At 35.0% G+C, this 25,905-nt stretch overlaps 2 protein-coding genes across 6 annotated transcripts; both read left to right on the top strand.

Moving 5' to 3' along the window:
* The first annotated feature begins 931 nt into the window (after positions 1–931).
* LOC6641632 (protein quick-to-court) lies at positions 932–15,224 on the top strand. Of its 4 annotated transcripts, XM_002064466.4 has the most exons (7): positions 932–973; positions 4,007–4,459; positions 10,736–11,028; positions 11,092–11,995; positions 12,060–12,158; positions 13,924–14,019; positions 14,814–15,224. In XM_002064466.4, exons 2-7 carry the CDS (start codon positions 4,007–4,009, stop codon positions 15,015–15,017), a joined length of 2,049 nt encoding a protein of 682 aa, XP_002064502.3. In that variant the 5' UTR covers positions 932–973; the 3' UTR covers positions 15,018–15,224. The 4 variants fall into 4 exon arrangements, with proteins under 4 accessions (XP_002064502.3, XP_046867060.1, XP_023031175.1 ...); XM_047011104.1 differs by lacking the exon at positions 13,924–14,019 and having other exon boundaries at positions 933–973; XM_023175407.2 differs by lacking the exons at positions 932–973; positions 4,007–4,459 and adding an exon at positions 6,844–7,019 and having other exon boundaries at positions 14,814–15,222.
* A 4,620-nt stretch (positions 15,225–19,844) lies between these two features.
* Positions 19,845–25,546, top strand: LOC6641633 (restin homolog). Of its 2 annotated transcripts, XM_023175442.2 has the most exons (6): positions 19,845–20,127; positions 20,298–20,964; positions 21,024–21,241; positions 21,300–21,444; positions 22,228–22,830; positions 23,278–25,546. In XM_023175442.2, the coding sequence occupies exons 2-6, from the start codon at positions 20,299–20,301 to the stop codon at positions 25,390–25,392; spliced, it is 3,747 nt and encodes a 1,248-aa protein (XP_023031210.1). In that variant the 5' UTR covers positions 19,845–20,127; position 20,298; the 3' UTR covers positions 25,393–25,546. The 2 variants fall into 2 exon arrangements, with proteins under 2 accessions (XP_023031210.1, XP_002064503.1); XM_002064467.4 differs by lacking the exon at positions 19,845–20,127 and having other exon boundaries at positions 20,153–20,964.
* Positions 25,547–25,905: the final 359 nt, after the last annotated feature.

Raw genomic sequence — 25,905 nt, 5'->3', positions numbered from 1 at the left:
CGTTCACCTTCATGAGCGGGACTCTTAGCAATGGTTCAAGCTGGTTCATGGTAAAATTTAAAAAACAAACTAAATAATTAAACAAACGCAAAATACTGTAAATAAAAAGTTTACTATTATCATTAAATCCATTATCAATAAAATCGAATCGTCACTCATTAGAAAGCTGTGACCATAAACAAAATTAGGATCCTGAATAAATTAATAACTTATAGTTAATTATTTTTCAATATTTTTTAAAAACATACAGATTAATGGCATTAGACTGTTCCTGTTGCACTCCTAATACAAACAAATATTCAAAAATATTTAATATATTTATACTAATTCCGATATACGATTATTTGCATGTTATCGATAGTTGGCGGTAATTCTTGTTATTCAAAAAGTACTCGATTCTCGTTGTTCTTAATGCATTCTGATTGCGAAACTTATACATTTCAACGCAAAGACCACGTTCCGGTAGAGCGAACAGCTTTAATTTTCATTTACCATCTTCAGTTGCCCATGGGAAATTGCCCCCAGCAATAATGAGGTCGCTGGCAAAAGACAGCAATAACCTGGCTAAGATAACGAAAACAATGCGAAAACAAAAAAAATGAGTTTTTCTTTCGCCTTTCACCTTTTTGGGGTGTGGAGAGACGCCAAATCAGATCATTCCCAAAAGCCACAAAATATTTGATTGCAACATCTTAGTTAAAGACCGCTTCTTCACTCTTTATATACAACTCTCGCTCTAACATTTTCCCGCATCGGACAATAGTTTTTCACATTAGAGCATTTTCCATTTTCTGCCTTCAGTTGCATTTTGTCGTTCGCCACGCGCGTTACGTTTATTTTGTAAAATATTACTACAGACACGTTTATTGATTGTTAATTTGACGTATAATTTGTGTGCAATTGTTTAATTATATTTGTTATTATAATAACACACACACACACACACAGACACTTAAGAAAATCGCAAGTAAAGGTATATATCTAAAAAGTGGCGAAACTTTTTGCTTAGACCAGCAAAAAAAAAACCTGTCAATTCTTCTTTTTCCATTATTTTGCTTGTGCTTATCAGCGAACTGAAACAAAAAAAAATTGGTTTATTGTTTTTGTTGCTTTTTGTTTTTGTTGATAAGTAAGCATAGGCGGAGAACTAACATTTAGGTAATGCCTTGGCAAGAGGGAGAGTGAGAGTGAGGGGAGAGAAATTGTTGTCACGTTTTTCTATTCGTTTATATATAAAACTCTTTGACAAATCGTTTAATATTATTATAACATATCGTCACGTTTCGTATGGGGACTATCATTGACCTTGTCTTGAGATAATTTTTAGTTTGTCTCGATCCGGCATTTCGATCTCTTTAAATGGCATGCGATAAACGTGGCCAAAACAACAAACAATTTGTTAACTGAAAACCAAAATAAGCGTTTGTAAAATAAAAAAAACTAAAACACGTTTGTTCAGCTGTGAAATTGACCTTTTATGGCCCACACACCACCTGCCCCCGCCCCTAACACACACACAGACACAGACGAGACCTGGCCGAAATGAAATGAGCGGAAATACGTTAACAAAATGATAGTGGCTCAAACTCTAATTGCCCCAAACATGAAGAAGATGGAGCCGAAAAGAGATCATGCAGACATCCAAGTCCAAAATCAACTGAAGAGTGAAACAATTATTTTGGGCTTTTCGTAATTATTTATAATTTTCCTTTTATTGCTCTTGTTTTTTTTTTCTCGTTTTTTGTGAAAAGGAAAAGTTTTGGAGTTCGTAATTGCATCTGAATGAATGTAATGAGAAATAGACTTACAATTAATTAATTTCCATTAAATAAAAGGGTTTTAACTAAACTGTAAAGATGTTGTAATGACATTTGCGATACCCTATAGAAAGATAAAGAGGGAGATCTACAATTTGTTAGTAAAATCATTTCAATTGTTGATTTAACCCAGTGGAGACCCTGGCGCTGTAGATAGAAATTTTTATTATTTGATTTGTTTATATGTACATTTTGATAATATTTGGCAATGTTATTTTTTATAAACGCCTATTTCACGAATGAGAGTACTGATCATTTGGTCAGTAAGTATTGGCCTAAGTAATATAAGGTGGCCAATAGGTCGATTGATTGATCTTATTTTCATTTGTATATATGTATGTTTGTGTATTGATACATTAGTTCTTAAAAAAATAAGAAATTTCATATGAAATAGATAAAATGTTAAAAAGTTTAAAAACGGTAAACTTACAGCGAAAAGAATATAAATAGAACTTATCTTTTGAATCGACCAAGATTTGTTTTTAAAACACTTTTTTCCTCTAGTTCTATCAAAAAATTAGTCACAAATAATCATATAAGATCATATATGTATGTATATAGTCCTTCTCCTTTAAAATTTCTATAGAAATAATTCCTTGTTCAGTTAACGTGTATTCATATTTTGGTTTTATTTTGTTTATCTAACTTTTCATACTTTATTTTATTTTATTCAGACACGATAAGAACTATTTGTCATATATGTACATATAAGCTCTGTCAATTGTTTATATATGTAATAGAATTTATAGAATGTCAATGTTGATGATTGAAGTCGAATGGGCTTTAGAATTTTTATTTAAACCTCAATAAGTTGTTGAGTTATTAATATTGACTTTAAGATATGGCATATATATATATACCTATATTTCTTCTACTTATACCTATATTTTCTATATCTACAAATCCCTCAACTTATAGGGTGAGATATGTATTGTCTGAACTACGGCTATCAAAAGAGTGCCCCTTAAAGCATGAAATAGATGCGAGAAGAATTCATTTTGACAAGTTTATAAATGTTCGTGTGACTCGTAATTTCAATTGTCTATAAGGAATAGTTGCTACAAGGAATATACTATTTTATGCATAAGACATTTAAAAATTTCTATACATGCTTCCAAATAGCATGTTCTACAACTGTTTATTGCATATTTTATGGTGCAAAGTTCCACGTTTCACAGGCCTAGATCAGCCACTGTACAATTCAATCATATTAAACCAATTAAGAAAGCCAAATGAAGTGGCATTGCCCCCTAAAGTATGCAATGGGCAGTCGTAGAATTTGCATTTAAAAACACATAAAGAATTTAATTTTTTTCTAAACTTTTTTTGACACCATATTGCATAATTTACATCTAAAATCTAGAATCGACAGAAAAAAACAATTTTTTTTGTGATATAAACTTAAAAACTTTTATCGCATTTGTCATTAAACACCTACTTTTTGACACTGCCGTTTTATGTCAGATTAAATTTGTTCATTTTCATTTACTTAATTCTTATTGCTGTGATTCATCGTTAATATTGCACGTATTAGGTAGCTAAAAATTCCGAGTCAAGTATCATTCACATCGAGCCATGGCAATGCTTGCACAATTTCTGCATATAAAGTGTCACATGTTTTGTGTCTGTTTAACCGCAAAATTAAACTTAAGGTTGGGAAGTACGAGAAGGCAAGTAGAACGGGGACAAAGACTTGAAAGATCTGCCACACACACACACACACACACAGACACACACACACGAGAAACACTATACAAGACAATCGAAAATGATCTCGAAAACAAATTTCATAATTATCCCGTGGTTGCATGTCTTCTTAATGATAATGATGACTAACCATAATAATGGACGATCATCATAATGATGATAATGATGATGATGGAAACTGATTTAATTTCACTTTTCATTGGTTTGCCCAGTGCACAATGCATTGGAAGTAAACCAAACTCAGGCGGTGGCTAGAGTTAATCGTTAATTGTTGCTTGAAGAAAGTTTTAATTATCTGCAAGCGGGCTTACAGATAATTAAGACGTTTAAATCGAGCATTCAATTATGAAACTGTTCAATTTTTCAAATTTTTTTCTTTTTCCATTTCGAAAGTGCATTGGAAATATTTTAATTATTTTGCAATTTGCATATTACTTTGATTTCTAAACAAAATCTTTCTCAATTTACTTTCACATATGCAGATGACGTCGTTATCGAAGGAGACGTCATTGATAAAGAAGGAGGTGTTACCATTGCCACCCACACGAATACCACAGGCGGAAGTTGTTCCATTCCAGTGTTCCGCCTCAATGCGTTTGCGCGAGAACCGAAAAGAGGAACAACAACTTATTGGCTCAGCCGGCAGCGAGAATGGTTTTAGTACGCGCGCCAAGCTCACCAAGCCATCATCGTCAACTACATCCGGATCCTCGAATTCTGCTGGTTCCCTTAGCCACTTGACGCGTAACCGTAGTTGGAGCAATTTAGGCCACAAAACGGCGACCTCCTCCCCCACAAAACCGGAAGTGAAAGATGCACCAAAGGCATTATGCCCAACACCCCTGACGCCGAATCAAAAGGAATTGTCCAAATCAACGGACAACCAAATGGATGGAAATGCAGCAACTATAAACACCTCCAAGTCGCGTAATATGGTAAGTTATGGGGGCGGTGTTTTGGGCCATATTGATTTTTGCTTTGACGCTGCTGACCTATGTAACTCACTAAAGGGCGGTAGATACACGATAAAGTGTAACGACGAGGGTAACGAGAAGGACTACAATGCCGTATTACGAAACTGCGTGGGTCAGACACAATCACACACACACACGCAAAGACACCACGTGGGTGGCAGGATAAATAAAGTTTTGCCTTGTTAGCGTTGCAAAAAGTGTGTCAACAAAAATTTGCATACATATGTGTCTTCTTATTAACTTTTTGTTTTGTTTTTAATTTAACATAGCGGGTTAGAGAAAGAGTCTTCAAATAGTGTTGGAGGCACAAAAACGATCTTGAATGGTGGAAGACTTTCAAATACTGATCTTTAGTATTAACAAAACAAAAAAGTTTATTAATATATCTCAATTTAAAATTAAAAACGTCAAGTTTTGACAAACATTAGTTTCAATGGGTTCTTTTTGTTAAAAGAGCCCAATTAAGAGACTTTTCCAAACACTTTTACAATTGCTAATACATTTAATGGTTTTCCAAAAAAAAAAAAAAAAAATGAACTAGAAGATTTCGAATACTAATACTAACCTTTGGGTTTTCAAAGATATTTAAAAAACAAATATACAACCTTAAAAGTTGTCAATTGAATTTTTACTTCTTTTGTATGAAAAAAAAGATGCACACATTTTCGATTATACATATAAATAGTAAATAATACTATTCAGTAAATTTACAAGCTTCAAGTATAAATTATTGACTTAGTAGGTTTAACAACAACTTCAAATGAATAGCATTTCCCATAGCATTGAATTTGAATTTCAAATATGATTTCTAACAAGGTATTCATAATATTTGGTATAATTATTACATGACATTCTACTCTGGGAGTCCCCTGACACCACATAGCAATAAAATATATTTTAATTAAATATATTTTTTTACATCATCATTGCAACAGTTTTTCAGTTCATACAACTTACAAGCTTTACAGTTTCGATGTAATAGCGGCTTACAGTTTTAAAGGCCTTACAGTTTTGAAAGATTCGCTGGAAGTTGGCCAGGTTATGATTCAGTTTTAGTAGTTATTACTTTTAAAATGCTTTTAGTTTATGAAGTTTTTAAACGCCATACATATAATACTTAAATATATATCAATATTTTTCATTTATTTTATTGAATATTAATATTTATATTATTATATAGTCACTTCAAAAAAAAACAGGAATGTTTTTATAAAATTTTAAAATTTCTTGTATTGTTTTCGAGTTAGTTTTAGTATTTCCAATAAGACTTTTGGATTTTCATTACTAATAGAAAATTAAAGTTTTACTTATGAAATTCAAGAGTTTTAGTTTTTCTTTTAATATTTATAAAACTAAATTCAAGGTTTTTTATTTAACAAACTAAGCTTTAAGCTCACTACTTATTTAGTTATTAATGAATTTTCGTATGAAAAAATGAATGTCCAAGATTTGCTACATTCCAAGTAGTTAAAAATATAATAAAAATATTAATATAAAAGATTAAAAATTAAATTTCATAGTCATAGCCTAGTAAAGAATCTCCTGAAGAGCCGCAGTTCTATATTACATGATTTGAGTTTCAAAAAACTTTTCAAACTTTAAGTATTATCTAAACTTACTCATTATGAAAGATATAAGGGCAAATTAAAAAAAAAAAAAGAAAATTAACTTTTTTGATTGTTTTTAAAACAATTTCCGTAGAGTTTACTGCTTCGCCAATTGTATGCAAGTGTAAGGAAAGGGAAATTGTTGATTAATTGTAAAGCTTATATAAATTTTAAGTACAATGAGAAGTTATATAAAGACCCATTTTCCCATATGCAAAAACTGCATTTCATAGTGTTTTTTTTTAAGAGTCATTTTTCATACATTATTCTGAGCATAATGCAAATGATGTGCAATTTAAGAGTCGCTTAGTTTACTCAGAAATTTCGTGGCAACTTTCTCACCGGGCAGGCTGGTTTCATTTCCGTTCCGTTTCTCGTATTTTTGGGGAGAGAAAAACAGCTGTTCGTCAAGGAAATGCAAGTGCGCAAATATGAAAAATCATCCCCAATGCCAAACAATCTCACACCCACAATTTCCCATGCTTTTTTTCTGTTTGCTCACTCTCTCTCTCTCTCTCTTTCTTTTTTTTCTCCGAGGGTTGTAATTGTTGTTACTTTTAGCTTCTTCGTTTTTGTGTTTTCTTTTTTATTTCGGTATCTTCTTTCGCCTGGTTTTTTGTTCACTCTTAGCCAAATGATTTGCGTTTCAGTTGATTTTTTATGCTCCAACTGAAAGCGTGAACAAGATTTTTTTGTCGGATTCGCGCGTTTAGCAATTGTTGTTGTGCTTTGTTGTTGGTTTTTTTGTTTGCTCTTCTTATTGTTTAAAGAATATTGCTTCTAAAAACGTTCGCAGAGTTTATTGCTTCGCTTAAACTAGTTGAAATAAAAAGACATTGAAACAATAGTGAGACGGGTAACGGGCAACGGGCGACGGAATGCTTTTTGGGGGCCAAAATGGTGGCTTATAAATGGTAATTACATAGGTGAAAGGTTCTGCACTCTATATTTAAGTTTTTTCAATTTACACGAGGCCAAGTGAGGCACTCGGTTCGTTGGCCTCAATGTTTTTCCCATAATAAATTAATAATTGTTATTGATTTTTATAATAGCCCAGAACCGATGTAATTATTTAATTATGTAAAATAAATAGGTGAAAAATAAATGCATTTTGTCGATATTTCATGGAACGAGAAAAAAGTAAAAGCTCAGATAGTTTTTATTTGAATAACGATTATATAATATTTCAAAAAATATATGTATATATATCTATTTATTCTATGCCTAATTTAATTTTTTTCGGGTATTTAAAAAAAAACAAAAAAAAAGTGTCATGTAAACTAGAAGGAATTTCTAATAGACCAATTTAATAATTTAAAAAATAATTATCTAATGGCATTATTTATCAATTCACCAATCTTTTTAGAAGTAATAGCGTGCCAAATAAAGAGTATTATACATTTGTTTTATCAGATCCTTTTCAAAAAAGTTCCAAATCTCTTAACCTCTCTGACATAGTCAAGCTTTTAGTATCAGTTAATTTAATACTTTTTATCGCTTAAAAATTCACTACTTAACAAGGTAAACTCGAAATTCTCAATAGAGGATAAGCTAAACTATAAAATAAATATCAATAAAGTTTAAAAATCAATCCAGTTTTCAAAAATATTTCTGAATCGCATAACTACTAAGGGACAAAAATTAATTCGATTTTAATTATATAACCGATGTGTCAGTAGATAGTTTAAACTGTTAATCTTATAAAAAATAATCTCACTTCAATTAAAGTAATGGCGCTTGCTACTTTTCATTGAATTTTATAGACCTAATAGAACAAAGTTTCAAGAAACTAACCCAATACCTCATTTATCCAAAATTCTGTTAAGTTTATCTCGTATGATTGACGTTTCATTATTCAGATATGTATATACAATGAGGTTAAAGTTACACAATGAGGAAACAAAGTGAAAGGTTTTAGACAAGCAGCGAATTGGTGCATTTTTTTCTTTACAAAGCTATACCAGATATACATAGCTGAATATTACTTTCATTTCAATAAAACGTTTCCCAGTGCCAACCTTGAAAAAGTAAAATAAATTCCACACAAAAGGAAGCCAAAAGATGACAATCTTCCTTGCAATTCAGACTTATTGTCAACACGTGACGAAGAAAACCAAAAACAATAACAAAACACTAAAACATAAACAAAAATGGCTAAAATAAAACAAAAAACAGTTGGCAAAATAAAATGGGAATCTATGTGTATATGTTTGTTTATATGACGTAAAATTGGCATTCAGCCAATTGGGCTATATTGTCCATTTGACTCACCTGCCTGCACCTATATACACGTGGCTTTCCACACTCTAAGCCATCGATTTTTCTTTGGTCTTTGGCTTAATTGCCACCTAGACGTGACTATAGTGGAATTTTGAAATTGATATTAAGTAGTAAGCCTCCAAGTTTAATTTGCATTTCAAGTGCGTAACAACGTGCCTGGCTTAAGCCAAGTGTTTGCCGTGTTAGCCCAGTTTAGATGCCCAGAGAGAGGCTTTTGCTTGTGCGTTAATATCATATACCTGTATAATTGCTTAACCATGAAGAACCATTTCCCAGAACTAGAATTTTATATTACCCAATTACCAACTATGTACATATATATATATAGAGCACAAGACTCATTAATGATTATGAAATATATATGTATGTAGCTATAAATGGATATGGGCTTAAGCCATGTGCTGCAAAGTAGCCACTGTAAAGCGCTTTTGTTTGTTAGTCAAATGGAAATGGTTTTGTGTTGACAACAGTGGAGGAAAATAACAATTGTCGTTGGTCAATGACTTAGTGCCAAGAAGTGGGACAGAGCTAAATCAATGCACATTCAGTGTGGCCAATAGATTGACGTCAATTTACTTACATGTCCGCACTCAAACATTAGTTTTCTGGTTTTGGTTTCTATTCAATTTTAATTCAAAATGGTTATATTAATTTTTACTTGCTATTGTGGGGAGAATTCTATTTTTAATAGAGTTCACATTTAGAAACAGTAAAAAGTAAAAGTTCAATAGAGAAAAGTAAATTATGAAATCAGATACAAATTCGCCGTGTCTCTTTGTATTTAAAAATATTCAAAACATTTATAAATAATAAGATTTTTTTGAATATTTTAAAGTAACCAAAAGCGTAGGCAAAGATTAAAATAAGTCGGAGCAGCAATTTTGAATTCGAATTTCTAAAAAAAAAAAACAAACACAGCTTTACCTTTAATTCAATTAAGAAATTATAATAAACAAAACTTTAGAGAAACTTCACCTGAAATTGTCTAGAACCTTGGAAGCAACTTTGAAACAACTTTTCGTATGCTGTGGGAGCTATGGATATGAAAAAGCCTAGTTAATATATTCCAGAGAAAAAAACTTAGACAACTAGAGATTAGAACTTCAACTTCAAAAAGTATATTGTCATTGGATCTTACCACGGGAATTGGTTCATATAGTTTTAAATGACTTATTTATATAATGAGTAGGTAGTAGATTTTAGCATCCACCCATCGCATTTTCTATTTCTGAATACATATAGCAAATATAAATTTTATGTCTATTTTAAGTGAATAGTAGTTTTTTAGTTAAAATGAATTACCTTATAACGAATGGTTATTTCACTAAGCTCTTTAGACAATTTATTGTTAGATCCACAAATATTTTGACGCAGTATTCTACATACATATAATTTTGTTATAAATGGTGTTATAAATGACTCACGATTTAATCAGATTGTCGACCTATTAGGTAAAAGCATACTCTGGTTCAGCATATCTATAATGCGTGATTTTGATTTTATTTTTATGGGAACCACTACATTTCGATTCCCTTCCTTTTAAAAATGTAAATTAAAAGATTTTTTCATGGCTGATTCATTTTAAAACTATTTGAAACTCCTCAAGTTTTAATCATCACATTTTTTTTTTGTAGGAAAAATGGTTTTTTCGAAAACTGTCTCAATTTGTATATTGATCTAGGAACACTTTCCAATTACACCAATTATATTTTTAGACATTTTTAATATTTGTACTATCCTTTGTATAGACAATCAGGACCATTGCAGACACCATGTCACACTTAAGTACTCGCGCATTGTACCGTTTGGTAAGATCCAACAAAAAAAAAACAAAACTCAGTCAGTGGGTTAGCTGCGAAATTGGTTTCATTTTGGCCTAGGGCACATTAGACTAGATAAAAGTTCAAAATCCGATAGTCAGCTAGCTAATGAGCAGTTAATTGACCACAAAAATGTTTGCTAGCCAAGAGAGATGGAAAGTAAACGCCGTTAACATTCACAAAACTGATTTGTAAAATGTAAGGCAACAAATTGGTTTTGGGGCGTTACGGATTGAAACTTGGATTGGTCTTGGTCTTCCAATTCCCCTTTGCTTTCCTTACTCCCTTTTCTACGCCTTATTTCACGCCATGTTGTGTAAATTTTGCAAACTATGCACGACTGAACAGCTTGGTATTCACGCAATACAGTGATTGAGTGATTAGGAGAGAGAGAAAGAGATGAAAGAAGAAACTGATGGGAATGGGAAGAGCGTGTTAGGGAAATAGAGACACTAAAAACCGCAGGGAAAGCAAAGAAATTAGAAAGATTTTTGCTAATCGATGTTTCTTGTCTATCGAATTATTTGCAGTCTCTGAAGTTGAACGGCGGTGAGACCACGACGAACGAGGCGGCAGTTGCGGCTACTACTACGGCGACTAGCACGCCACCACACAATTGCATCCGGCAGGGTCATTGTATCAAGGCGACGCCCCCAAAGAAATTGTCCACACTGCATGAAGCTAAAATCTCACCAAAGACACCGCCAGTGACACCAGATTCACCTAGCACCTATCTGGATGATGATTTAGATTCCATGTATTCATTTGTAACAACTACTTCGGGTCGTTCGACCATGTCTTGTGAGCATCCCTATGTTGCCAGGTGAGTACTTCGATCTAAAGTTTATGGTGGATCTCTCAATAAACATGTCTCAATCTTGTGTAGAAATGGCACCACTTTCAGTGGTCGAAAAATGAAGTATGTTGTACACTGTTCCAACTATGCCGGGCAGGTGGGTCCTGATTATTTGACGCCTACGCAACGTGCCCAGCGCCAGATACGTCGCCTCAAGGAGTTACTCTGCGTAGCACGACAGGATCTGGAGCAAAAGGATTCGGAACTATTGCGTCTCACTCGAGAAGTTGTGGAACTGCGTGTGTTTAAAGCCTCATTGAGCTCGCCGGAAGAACGTTCTGCCTCATCGGATGCTGTTACTGTACGGGAAGCTGAACTAAAAACTTCGCAGGATGTTTCGCCCATTGTCGAAATGGTTGATGAGGCGAATGCCAAATGTAGTCCACTTCATTTGGCCCGCCAGCAGCAACAGCAATTGCAAATGTCAGCCGAGATGCAAAGCTCTTATGCCGATTCGGGACACTTTGAGGATTTGACCATGTCCTCAGTGCACTCGAAGGATTCTCAAACGCAGAGTGAAGCTTGTGGGGCATCCACTCCAGACGGTGAAGCCGATGTCGATGCTGAGGCTGAGGCAGGGGGCGCTGATGTTAGCAACTTGGAGAACTATGAACTGCAGCGTCAAGAGCTTATACGCATGTATGAGCGGCGAATCGAGGAACTGATACGTACTCAAGATGGAGCCACCAGTGAATTGAAGCGTTCCCACAATGATAAAGTTGAAGCTTTGCTCCAGAAGCTAGCCGAATGCAATACACGTTACTCGGATATTGTGCCCGACTATGAGCAAGCCAAGCAGCGCATAAGAGAGCTGGAGAAACAATTGGAGGATCTGCAGCGAAAGCTAATTGAGCATGAGGATAAACAAAAGAAAATGTATTTGCATATGTATCAACAGGGACAGGAGTCTGAGCGCATTGCTCGAGCCGATCAGGTACATTTTTGCACCTTTCCCCAGAAAGAAAAACATTCTTCATTCCACTGTTCCAATTTTGCAGGCTTTGGAATTAGCGCAACGCCAACCGGATAGCAAGGTGTCGATCAATGAACTTTTGCAACAGCTTCAGAGCACTCAGGATGAATTGGAGAACATACGCGTAAGATTCTTCAATATATTTCTCATACTATTTTCGATTTTGTTTTGTGTGTTGCATTTTGTTGCATCGTGAGGACAGCGACACCAACGATCCATACACCATTTACACACATTTACATTCACACATTCGTTTTTGTCTATGGTATTTTCAATTTGGCTCCTTTATCTGGCTGAAAAAGCTGCAACTAATTGAAATGCCCATTTAACTTTATATTTTATTTATGTAGCTTTTAAGTAACATTTTTTGCTTAATTCATTTCTTACCACGCAATCAATTAAACAAAAAAACTACATTAAAAGCAACGTTTAATTTCCATATACACGTTTTGTTTCATTCCATTTCGTTGCCTTGAGTTTGAATCGTTAGCTAATCGAATATAAGAATACCAGAAAGCCCAAAATTAACTTTGGACTTACCAGAGTTGTAAGATTTGTACAAAATTTTGCGCTTCACTTAGTATTATTCGTATTATAACTATTCTTTCTATTAAAATTATGTTAGAATTATGGTTTATAATCGGTATCCGACTTCAGAAAGACCCGACTTTGTCATATAGTAATATAGTATTTGGTCACTTGTGAGTGAGTGAACAAAATTAATTTAATTTAAAAATTAATTTTAAAATTAAAATAATGAGTGAGAGTTCATGTTCACTAAACTCCTTCCTTTTGACTCTTTCACTTATTCACTCAGTTTTTCACCGACTTACTAGATCAGTTTTTATCACACTGAATAAGAGATTTGAACATGAACCTGACATTAGTTATAGAAATTATATATATTTAACCCTCTAATGCTCGTGAGTTTTTTATCGATTGTCATCAAATTATGTAACAAACAATGAAAACAAACTATTTTGAAAAATTTGAATTTCATTAAAGTTGGGAATAAACAAATGAAACTTTTTAACATAAATTAACTTCAAAATGGTTTCAAAAATGGTCAGTATCAATGATTTTATAAAGTATCGATATGTGTCTTGAGACACTCTTGGGTATTAGAGGGTTAATTAAAATAGCCTTAATTTCTAAATTTTTTAATAATTGATATGACTAAATCGATTAGTCAGAGATGCTTTTAGTCGTTGGAAAGTTTTAAATAATGTTAATACGTTCTTTTCACAAGAGCTTAAGAACTGATTAGAGACCTCGGAAAACAAAGTTACCAAAGACCGTTTAAATGAATGAGTCAACTGAACAAATAAGTCAGTGAGTCAACTAAGCAGGTCAGTTAGTGAGTACGTGAGTAAATGAACTTTCTTACTTCTTAAAAAAAGGGTCAGTAAAATCTTTCATGAAAATGAGTCTTTTTATTCAGAACTATTTCTTGGCAAGTTCTTCTTAATATTAAGAATATATCGAATATATTTTTCTATAAATCCCTGAAGTCATGATTTGATGTGGTCCGATCTTGAAACATAAATCAAATGTAGGGACAATGAAATTGAAACATTTCTTTCTCTCATAAATTTACATATACATAAATCCAAATAAACCCAATTTGAGTGTTCCAAAATTTAATCAGAATCATATCTAATATATATTTTGATAAACAGTTTGCATGCTTATAGAAATTATTAAAAAAATAGTGCATGGATTTTTTCGTAGTGTTTTCTAAATATGAAGGTTGGACTTTATTTTAATTTTAAATACTATAATTTACTTTTAAAAATCTATTTTCTATTTTTTTTTGTTGTATCTATAATACCAAAAACAATTGCAAAAACAAAAAACAAAATGCAAAAACCAAAAAACTATTTTTGTAGGCACCAGATTGTAGAATGAGGGAGCAGTGCGGCAGTAATAATGCCCTCCTTACTGCAAAGGAGGCGATTTCATTATGGGTACTTGGCGCGCGTAAGGTTTGTAATATCCAAAACAAAAACAAAAAAAAAACCCTAACCCAAATTTTAGTTTATTGTTGATAAAAATTATTTACAAAAAAAGCAACAAATTCAAATGCTTTAGTTTTATTTATACTTTGATTGGCTATGGAACATTTGGTTATTCTTTTTTATTTTGGATTTATATCATCGAATAATTATAATTAATCCTTTCATTGGAAAGAAAATACATACATATCATGGCCATTGTTCATGCATTCTATGTACGATCAGGGGATGTGGGCAAAAGGGGGTAAGATTAATTTGGAAAACATATGTAATTGATTATTGTTTAGTGTTTTATACTAACTAATTAAAAAGGTATGTTTTTGTTTTAATATATATTAAACAAAAGGCTAGTGTCAAACGGTTTTCGTTGCGTACTAAAAGCAACATTAAACGTACATAAATACATACATATAGCATGTGGTTCATTATATTCCAAGTAAATCCATTAATCTTTTGCCCTTACATCTACATATATATATAACCATATATACTCAATGTTACATATATCAAGCATTACCTAAATGTTCACTCCCAAATGATTCAAAAACCTTTCTGTACATAAACTACATACATTTAATTTGTTTTTCCATAAACTAATCACACGTTTATTTGGTATCCTTTCAATAACAAAAAACTAATCCCCTTTTTCCCTCTTTTTTTTTGTTTTGCCCCTTGCACTATTCTTTTTTTGTACACAATTAACCCAATATACACAAATTATATTTTCAAATGTGTATATATATATATAACTTGTTATTATATAGACCATCTATCGCCGCTTGCTGGATGCCCAAAAGAATCGTACTCATGTTGATCCGGAAGTTACGCTACAATTCCTTAAAAGCGCCATTTTCTATTTCCTAACCGATAAAGAGAACTCCCAAGGTCATCTACAGGCCATCGAAAGTATCCTGGAATTCACCGATGAGGAGAAACAAAAGATCAATCAGGCCCGATCGCCCAAGTGAACAGAAAAAAAGAGAGGCAGAAAGATTGATAAAAAAAAAGAAGGTTTTTAGAAACGCGAAATAATGTTTTATGTTCTTTAGTATTTGTGCTAAAATGCATTGTTTTGTATTTGTAATCATAATTTAACGAATTTTATTTGCATTATTATTTTGTCAACAAAATAATTCTGTTAAATTTCAAAAGCGACTAAAAAAAAAACTGAAATGAAAATTTCGATTATGTAAAAATTATACTATGTATATTTTGTTTAATTTATTTATCCCCTATGTTTCGATTTTAAGGCTTAAGACAGCAAATAGTACGTCCTCTATGTGTAAAAAGAAAATACAATTTTACAAATGATATGAAAGAAAAAATTTACATATTATATTTTTCGTAGTTGTATGTAATTAACCAAATGATGAGAGTAAGTAAATTAAAAAAATGATGGATGGGCAAAAGAAATCCATCTAGATCGTGTTTCAATGAAAATTTTAAATAAATAAATAATAATTAAATGAAGTAGTTAAAAATTAATTAAATGTGTCTTATTAACTGGGCTATCTAGATATCAAGTGTTCTGCCCCATTCCAAAAGATCTATGAAGCTAGAGTAACGAAAAAGTGATTTGTTAATCTTTAAATCATCTTTTTGGAATATAACGAGTATTGAATATTGAAGATAATTCTAGAAATTGCTTGTTGGCCTTTTAGGTAAACTTTTTGAAAATTTAATGAATCAAGCCTTGAAGCACACTGTGCTGAAGTTTGCATAAAACTGTGGGAACTTTATTGAAGTTTTGAAACATTGGTTTCAAAAATGTTTTAATCGATTTCTAACTCAATTTCATGTTCAACTGGCTGTAAGAAAACTAGAAACGATTATCTACATAAGCAGGAATTAAACGACATAGATACCCAAAACAAAATGGTTGGATTTCGAAGTATCTAAATAGAATATAGATCCTATTTCAATAATAATATTTTATATTTTAGAAGCTATAGTCGTTTTAGTGAGATTGTCCGCTGTTACTACTTAATTATCTTATTATAATGAATTGTTTTTGTTTTACTCATTTTTAGGTCTTTCCGGTATCATTACTTGGTTTTTCGGTCGAATCGAATGTTTTATCAAAATTCTAACTTTGACGTAGGATTTTTTTGTAGGCTACTTTTTGTTTACTGTCTTGATAAATAGTCTGAATTTTTGATCGTACACAATTCTGATTTTCAGCCGTCTCTTTCAAGGATTTTCTCATTCATGAAATCGTGTAAAATTTTTTCGTTTATTCGATTAAGATTGCCATTGTCTGGAGCATCTGACCTGGCTTCTTTACCTTTTCCTTATTGTTGTCTTGTATTGAAAAACTTTCTGTGATTATGTAAACGAGAAAGTTACGTCTTAAAAAGGAACCCATGTGTATGGAGAATGTGTCTAAATTGTAGTCTTTGATTATGATTTCATTCTATACCACCATTTATTCTCATACCACCAACTCTGAGTCCATATAGTATAAGTATCTTTTGTAACAAATAGCATAAAAATATAAATTTGAAAATCCGTTATGAATTAGCTGTAAGTTAACATAGCCAAATTAACAGTGCACTGTTAGAACGTTGCCTAAAAAGCGTTGCCTACTTTTGTGCGGTTTAACAAACACTGAAATTGCCGCCAAAATTCAAAAGTACAAACAACTATGTTGCTGCATTTATTCTGCATATGCTTCCACCCCCATCACCCCGCTGTAACGGATGTGCACGTAAGTACTGTAAGTCTATTTTGTAGCAACACACACTGGTCCGTTGGCATCGTCCGGAAATAAAAGCTCAGGCGGAAGTGTCAACGTGTTGCTGTCTAATGAAGTTGTCCCCCTGCCACCACCATCGACGAATCAAGCCACCACCCTTGGTAGATTGTGTTGTGTTGCTTAGCCTTCTCAGCCGCAAAATATGTGCAAGTTTGTTGCATTATTTATGATTTAAAGTCTCAGCTTGCATCTTGATAAGATGCACTGAGAAAAAATTATGAATGAAATTAGTTTATCCGCATTTGTTTCTTATAGTTTTAGATACCAACATTTCGAAGGGGTGAAATTCCCTTAGAAGGACAATGCAGGAAATATTTGTGGTTATTAATTATAAATAAATATGCAAACCTATAATTATTCTCAGTGATGCATAAGAATGGAATGTATGTGTTTACTTTGTCCTGCTGCCTGTTCAGGTTTACTTTGACTTTGGCACAAAAGTTGCTTCTAATTAACCACAGGAATGCCGAGTAGATGACATCTCTGCATATATGCATATATATTTATATGTATCTGTCTATATGGGAATGCACTTTTCCCCCGCTGCCAGGATAATGAAGCCGAAAACTTCCATTTTGGTTATTAACTCAGCCAAAGCCAAAGAAAAACTGCTGAAACTTGAGAAAGATGAAGACAAGCAACAGCAATAACAACAACAGGACACAAATAGCAGCAAGCAGCCAAAGGATATAGTGGAGATGCGAGATGGGGCCACTCTACATTGCGTGGTTGCGTGGCGGTGAAGTAAACGGGGGTTTTTCAATCTGAACCCGAAGCCTGCCGCTTCGGTTTATTATTCCATTATAATGAACACAATGCACAACTTTTTTGCAGTCACTGTCATTGGTCCTTGTTACTTTCGCTGCTGCACATTTGCGTGGTGCAATCTCTGGTAAAGTTGGGAGCAAAGGCTCTGGCAATGGTGGGCGGTGGACTGGTGGCTGGTTACAACTTTTGCCAGGCGCTTCAAGTTTTCCTACATTTTTTTTTTTTATTCTGTTTTTTTTTTTTCTTGCGCTTTGTCTGTGCGGACAACAAAGAGGCAACATGGCAAATTGCATTGTTGATTTTCATTTTCAAGCCTGAGCTGAGCTGCTCAGCATTCTCACAGTGGCGACACTTTGCCAAATGTGCACATCCTGCTGCTCCTTCCTTCTTATCCGCTTCAAACTCATTGCTGCGTATTTCCCCGCGTTTTTCAAATGAGTGCGAGAAAAAGAACTCAAAAAAATAAAAAAGAATTGCCAAAACTAGTAGTAGAACAAAATGCATTTTCATTTCAAAACTTTTTCCCCTGACAAAAACCAATTCGAAAGCAAAGCAGAAGCTATTAGGCACTCCAACACACCCATTGTACCATTCTTCGAGGGGTTCAAAGTCAATTTTATTTGTACTTATAAACCAATTGACAACAAAATAAATTTATGTCAAATAACAAATTATAATCAAGAATAACCAAAGTAGGTTAAGATTACACAACTAAATAAAACTAAAGAGGTTTCCTAATTCACATTTCAATTTTCGATGTAATGATTCACCATTGTCACCAGAGAATAATTTAAAATAAAAAAAGAAACCCTTCAATTAGTAATATTCCAAAGAAAATATGAATTTGGTATCCTAGTATAAACTCTGAGTAAAATAAACTGATCAAGAGAATTTTAAACTACATTAAACTATTGAAACAAAGAAACAAGTATAACATTTTATAAAAGTCATTGTCTTAATTTCTAACTTGCACTTTAAGAAATTTGCATTTTGAGTGAAAATGAAATTTCGAAAAAGAATTAAAGACGAAATTTAATTAAATTCCTATCTTACAAAAACACAAAAGTACATAATTCAGGTTATTTGTTCAATTTTATATTTCTAAATCTAACTGATCTAGCCGATGTTTAATACAACTGTTTGAATATGTTTTGTTTTTCAGGTATTTTTGTATTTCTAAAGAATTTTCTATTTTATAAGGTATTCCTTACTAATTGTAAGACCTATTATAATACGATTGTTCAATATTTTGGAGATATTTTTCAATAAAGAAGGCTTTTCAATCAATGGTTTGTATGACAGTTAGGAATTTTAATGGTCCGATTCAACAAGTTGTCAAAATCGAACTAAATTAGGTAAAAAACTTTTATTAGTTAGTTTGATTCCAGTAGCTTTCTTATTGATAGCTTGAAGTAGAAACTGACAGATGGATTAGTGATGAACTATGATTGATCAGAATGCAGCTATGGGAAATCCTGAGTGAAGACCCAAGCAGTTCTGAATGACAAAATTAAGTAAAAGAAGAAAGGAAAGACCAATTCGACCACTTGGGTTCCTTTCAAAGTTTCTAAGTTTCTCAGTATAGCTGCTTTGAAATGTTGGATAAAATTATATTCTCTTGAGACCGCAGAGAACTTCTCTTATTTTAGCAAAACTTATTGCGAAAGGTGGTTAAACATGATTAAACATTTTTTCTTATAATTATGTTTTACCCTAAAACACCTTAAGCATTTACGAGATTTTGCATTGAAAACTATTTGCGTTTAGAAAATATTTATCAAATGAATCTTTGAAATATTTCTTTGATTGTTTGATCTATCTTTTCTTGTCTTTGATCAAATCTGGGCAACTGTTTCAATATTCTTTTGTTTACCATTAATGAATGTGACGTGTCAAGCTAAATTTAAACATCTTTCATGTGACACATTTAAGAAGAAATCCAATTAAAATGCATCAAATCGCCTAGACTTAGATGAAAATTAATTAAGCAACTTTTTTTTGAGGGTGGAGGGCAAGTCCTGCACTCTCTTACACTCCCTGAAAATAACAAAAACAAAAATTAAACTAAACTAGTGTTCTACCCAATGTCAGAAGAAAGCTACAACAGAGATGCCGAGCAAGAGCGAGAGGCATTAGTTAGAGAGAAACATATTTGATTTTAAAAATAGAAAAAAAAAACATTTTTCAAACATATTTTTCTCAGTTTTTCACGAGCAGGCCAAACGAAAAGTTGTGTAGAACGGATAGAGAAAATTTTAAGAAAATTTTCCACCTTAGGCAATACATATAGATTTTTATCATATGTGTATACTAGATATTTACTTGAAACTCCACGAAACGAAAAATATAAACGACATTTTCTTCTGGTTAAAATCTGATTCCCAACGCCCTAGATATAGATATATATATGAGGTGGAAAATATAAGGCATCAACACGAATTCAGTTCTTGTTAAAGAAAAGTAAAAGTCAATCAAAAAATTGCGAAATCGGGGTAAAAAAACTCGTGTGTGCTATTGACTATATCGTATCGGTTCGGAGCGTATCGAATCGTATCGTAAGTTTTTCTTCTTCTCGTGTTTGTGTGTATGTTTTATTTGTTCATTTTTCGAGAAGAAAAGTCGCATTAACTTGAACGTAAATAAAACGTATGTGCATCCAAAAGTAAACAAGAACAATAAACCGATTGCATACCAAGAAGATATTTTCTTTGTTTCTGTACACAAGAATGGGAAATACCGATTCGACACAGCCATCTGCAAATGAATTGCCATCGCAATCGCAGCCCCAGACCCACAACCAGACCGTCACAGACGATGACGAGCCCTGGTGGCATGAGATCGAACATGATAATTTGCTGCTAGAGCAATCAACATTACCGACTGCAACGACTGCCATGGAAAATAAGCAAATAAGTTCCGTAGAAGAATCTCGAGAGAAATCTTCTTCAGTGACGCCTACGCCTACGCCTTCGTCGAGTAGTCGACCAGTCGAAAAGACTTTTGAAGAGTTCCGTGAAGAACTGCGCCACAAACGACAAGCACGTCAAACGGCTGTTCAGGATTTGCGTGATGAAATTCATCAATTGAGGAAACAATTATCAGATGCCGAGAAGGAAAATCAACGTTTGCGCAAAGAGCAGGGCAAGGAGGATACTAACGAGTCAACTCCAGTTACCGAGGAAACCGATCCAGATGATGATAACCCGACGAGCCGGAGTCGTCATGCCAATATCGAGCTGGCCAATGCTCAATTGGCTCTCCAGCAGGCCAATGCTGATAATCTCACATTACGTGGCGAAGTGGACGTAGTGCAGCGTCAAGTGGGCACTCTCAAGGAGGTGATATCCTGTTGCAAGCAAATGCTAAGTGTCAAAGAGGAACAATGTGCCCAGGTTAGTTTTGACTCTTCCTATTCTCCTTTAGATGTCTCTGAACAATCATCTATTTACAGCTCAAGATGAAACTACAGCAGATAGAGAACTCCTTCAGTGAACGAGAAATGAAAATAATGTCGAATAATCTGCGACAAGAATACGAACGTCAATTGGTCAATATACGCCAACTGCGTCAGCTCTATGAGGAACGCCAACGTGTGGCAGCTGCTGAATATGAGAATTTACAACGTCTCATATCGATTAAGAAAGATGAACTCGTGGCCGAACAGGAAAAGTAATTAAATTCTAACACTACACCGAAATTATCACTAATTAAAGTGGCTAATTCTTAGATCTAAAAACTTTGAGGAACGCAATCAGGGCTTAATGAAGGAAGTGGAAACTGCCAATGAGGAGTTGGCCAAGCTGCGCGAAGAATGCTTTGAACACAAGTATGAAAAACGGACCCTCAAAGATCAAGTGGGAGCTGTCAATTTGGTAAGCATATCCATTCATCCATTTATAGTAAAATATAGGCCTAGAAGTAGCCCAAGTTAGTTAAATGAACCATTGTTTAGGATTTTTAGCTAAATTGGTGTTCCAAGATAATGGAATAATTTTTTAATAGTTTATAAACAATTTATGAACAAAATGCGATTAGTAAAGGAAGTTATTTCCTATTTCTCAACAAATTTTGATTTGATTAATCAGTTCTGTTCCCGATAGTCAGATAGCCTTTAACTCACAATCCAATGTCTTGCTTGACTAACCGAAAATCTCAGGTTTAGAAGGTAATTTAGTCATACATTTAAATGAAAAGACAAACAAATATTTTCTTGTGGAAATAATGTCTTGTTAACGATTCAAAATAGTTAGCAGTTGACATTTATTACACCAATTTCAAAAGAACAGCCATTTATTAATCCATTTATTGTGTTTACGCTTTAACCAGTTGGGAATCATTAGATATTAAAGAATAAAAGATAAATCAATTCAGTTATAAATGTGAAAGTCATACAAATGAGAACTACCCTCACTTAAAATAAACATAGAAGAATATTTTTGGTGGTGTAAGGGCAACAAATTGAAATTTCATTTTAACTTTTGAATTTCATTTAACACAATTAAATCTAAGAAATTTAAAAAGGATTTTTTCTCCTTTAAAAAAAAACTGTGAAGAAAATGTAAGAACTCAATTAATCGGGATGAACACTTTTATTGAGTTTATAGCGAAAATTCTTTTATTGTACAGAAATCAATTATTTTCTTATTTGTTTACAGCTTTTTAGTCAACTGGTAATGGGCTTTAATGGTAAAAACAATTTGGATATTGATCGTCTCACCCAAATGCTTGAGGAGAATCGTCAGTTGCTCAATCAAATGACTCAAGCCGAGGGGAGTTGCAGCGATGGAGCCACCCTGCCCAAATTGCTCTTTGAACTGGTCGAACAGGCAGCACAGTCGAATGAAGTTGACTTACCGCAGCAGGAGCAGGATAAAAGCCGCAGTACCACACCCACGCCCACACCCGCTCAAAGCTCAACCGAAACCGGCGAGGTTGGTGACATCACAGATAGTGTCAAGCTAGAGGCTTTAGGCGCCATTAGGAAGCCGAGGCGTAGAAGCTCCAACTCTGCTGTGGCTTCGTTAAAAGGCCATGAGCCCGAAATTATGGGAAAAGTTGCAACAGCCCAAGAAATCATTGGCAACTTGCCAAAAGTTTGGAAAGTGTTGATGGAGCTCTTGAGTCACCACAAAATTGAGCGCGTGCAGTTTGAAGAGCTACCATCTGGAACTGGGCGAACGGAAGCCGGTGCAGGAGCAACTGCAGCTGGAGGGAAAGCCAGTGAGCTAAGCGTCAGTAAGACCTATATCAAATTGAAGGTGAGTCCTGCTGTTCAAGTGCTGCGGACAATCGGGCTTGTTAGTTGTCGTATCCGGTTGCCTGATGAAGTGCTACCCAGACTCTGTCCATTCCTCCCCAGCAACGTTTCTGTCCCGTCCTCTCTCACTCTTTCTCTCTGTCTGCTCCTGTGTTTTGGCTTGGGCTGTTGCAAAGTTTTGCATTATTCACTTAAGCGCTTTATTTAGTAAAGTGCAGGCCAAAGCAGGAGAAGCTTCATTATGGCTGACGTCCTGCAGAGCCTTGCTCTGTGTGGCATGGAGATGGGGGGGAGCTAAACCATTGGTTTGTGGTTCGACGCCAGTTGTTGTCTGCATAATTGAATTTATCGGTCAGTTGCCTGACACACAAAACATGTTCAATATTTTTAGACAAACGCCAAAAACGAAGGCTAAGCAACTAACCATAACTCTTGCTTTTATTTTCAGGATCTTATATTGGAGAAAAAGTCTTTGGTTAAGGAAACCAATCGTTTGAAGACTCTCAACAGTCATCTGGACTATCGTCTGAATGAGCAGGAAAAACGCTTGAGTGCTGTTAGCTTGGAGTTGACTAAAACCTGGCATTTGGTAGGAAAAATGCAACGACAACATCGCCAATTGCATACTCAAGAGCAGATATTACGCTACCAACTGCAGCAGAAGCGTCGTTTGCTTAGTGAACTAAAGGACGAACTGGAGTACTGCAGGCGAAAGTGGGCGGTGGCACGGGCCAAAAATGATGAGAGTCAAGAGCAATGTGATGCCTGGCGTCGTGAATTCGCTAGAAGGAAACTCGAGGATGCCAATCATTCGGCGGAGAGCGGTTATAGCGATTCAGGGCCACAATCTGATGAAGAACGTGAAACATTAACTGGTGCTAATGTGCATGTGGATGAGGTGATGGCGGCCACTGCTGGTGAAGCTTCATCTTCATCCACAGCCGTCAATTGTCGCCGCAAGCACCTAAGGGATCAATTTGAGCATACACGCAGGATAAAACGCATGCAAAGTACATCGCCAGGACGACAAGCTGCTGCGGTTGCTGCTGCTGCTTCTGATGAGAATGCTGAGGATATAGTTTTGCGTTGGAACAGTGCACCACCGACTTGTGGTTGGCGGAAGGGTGTAAATGAACCGGATGACTATGACGACGACGACGACGACAACGACGATGATGATGTTGATGGTAGTGCTGGGATTGAAGCGGCTGCTGGCACATCATCATCTCGGGGCGCCATTCCCAAAATATTGCATTCATCTCGCTCTCGACGACGCGGCCAGGTAGATACCGCTGGATCATCGCCATCGTCATCATCTTCGGGCACGGCCAGCCGCATCCAAAAGCTGGAAGAACAATGTAAATCATTAATCAAACAGGTCTTAGAAACCTCTGACAATCGAGAGCGTTTGGAGATTCAGCTTTGCGATTTTCAAGATGAGATTTCACCCGCTCAACATGCAGTGCCACTTGATGAGTTCATTAATCGTAAGCGTTTGGAGAGAATGACGAGAGCCAGTTCCGCGCCAGCCTCGGGTTCATTAACACCCAGAGAGGAGGAGTATACGCGAAAGCGTTCCGAGCGTCTAGGACGCCTAGAGGAAGAGTCCCGCCAATTAATATCGCGCATCATGAGGACCACAGATCGTGGCAATTATCTTAAAAAATCTCTTGATCGCCTGAGACGAGCACCAAGTCGTGAGGGAAGCTTTGAAAGTAACACTGAAGAGGATGTCTCTCAGGGCAAGTCGCCCCTAACCGCCGAAGAGGAGGCCTACACATCGCGAAGAGCTGCACGGCTTCAGCGTTTGGAACAGGAAAGTCAACAGCTTTTATCTCAGCTCTCCAAGAACAATGAACGTGGTGAGAAGATTTCTAATAAACTGGACACTCTACACGAACGTCATGGAAACGAAGAGCCCGCAGAGCCAGAAAGAGCCAGCAAATCGGCAAGCATCTCGCAGACAGTGGAGCAGCGTCTAGAGGATATTGAGCGAGTGTCGGCCAATCGGGCAGAGCGTTTGCGGCTAATGGAAGCCCAGGGCAATGAGCTAATTGCTCGTCTCAGCCACACCTCAGAGCGGGGCACCACTTTAATTAATCGCATAGCCGAACGGGAGGCCAGCCGGCGGCAGGAGGCCGAATTGGTTGAACAAACTCAAGCCACTGAGGTGGCCACCAGTACAAGTTTGGCCAACAACATCGCCAGTAGCAGAATTGTGGGTGTCGAAGAGGAAACCGAGGGAGCTGCCTGTTGCGTAACAGTTACCACTACATCCAGTCAATTGGCCATCCAGCAACAGTCTACCGGAGCCATACCCAAGAAAACGCCAACAAAATCGAATCTTGGTGACAATAAAAACAATAGCAAGCCAATGGCTCATCTATGTGCTGCCACCCGACAAAGTGATGCTGCGAGAAAGCGCACAACAAGTCAAGGTAACGAGTATTCCGAGAAGACTTCAGAGACTTTGGAGGATATGGTACAGCGTCTGCGTGACTTACCCTTTCCGGAAACAGATGAAAAGATTTCGGAGGATTCCAACGATAAGGAATCACAATGAATTCTTTAATGTTCATTAGAACTACCGACTTTATATATATACCCATTCAGTTATATATACTCGCTGATGGAAAACAATATCCAATGTATCTATTATGCCATTCAATGTGTTTCAATATCTATTAAAAATAAAGTGTTTAATTTAAAACAATAGAGTGAAAGCTAAATACCATTTAAATATCTGATAACAGCTACCCTGGGAAGATCCTTAATTAACTAAACTGCATATAACCTCACGTACTCTTTATCCTTTTTGCGCTGTTTAGAAAAATGAGTAAATTTCAAAGACGACATGTCAAGCTTCTTTCTCAGTTGTCTTTTGAATTGATTCCTACACGCTGCACAGTGGGTGATATATGAGATAAGAGACTAAAAATTTTAAGAAAGTAAACTCTGTTTTAGCTGCTTTTTTAAATTTTTTACATTATTCGAAATATCAATACAAACTTATCAGAAAAGGCTATAAGTCCATATAAAAAAGACGGTGTAAAACAGAAAACAGGAGCATAAATTT

Source organism: Drosophila willistoni (genome assembly GCF_018902025.1).
Source record: "Drosophila willistoni isolate 14030-0811.24 chromosome 2R unlocalized genomic scaffold, UCI_dwil_1.1 Seg200, whole genome shotgun sequence".
Classification (NCBI taxonomy): domain Eukaryota; kingdom Metazoa; phylum Arthropoda; class Insecta; order Diptera; family Drosophilidae; genus Drosophila; species Drosophila willistoni.
The sequence above is the reverse complement of the archived record's forward strand: the minus strand, read 5'-3'. Positions and strand labels throughout refer to the sequence as shown.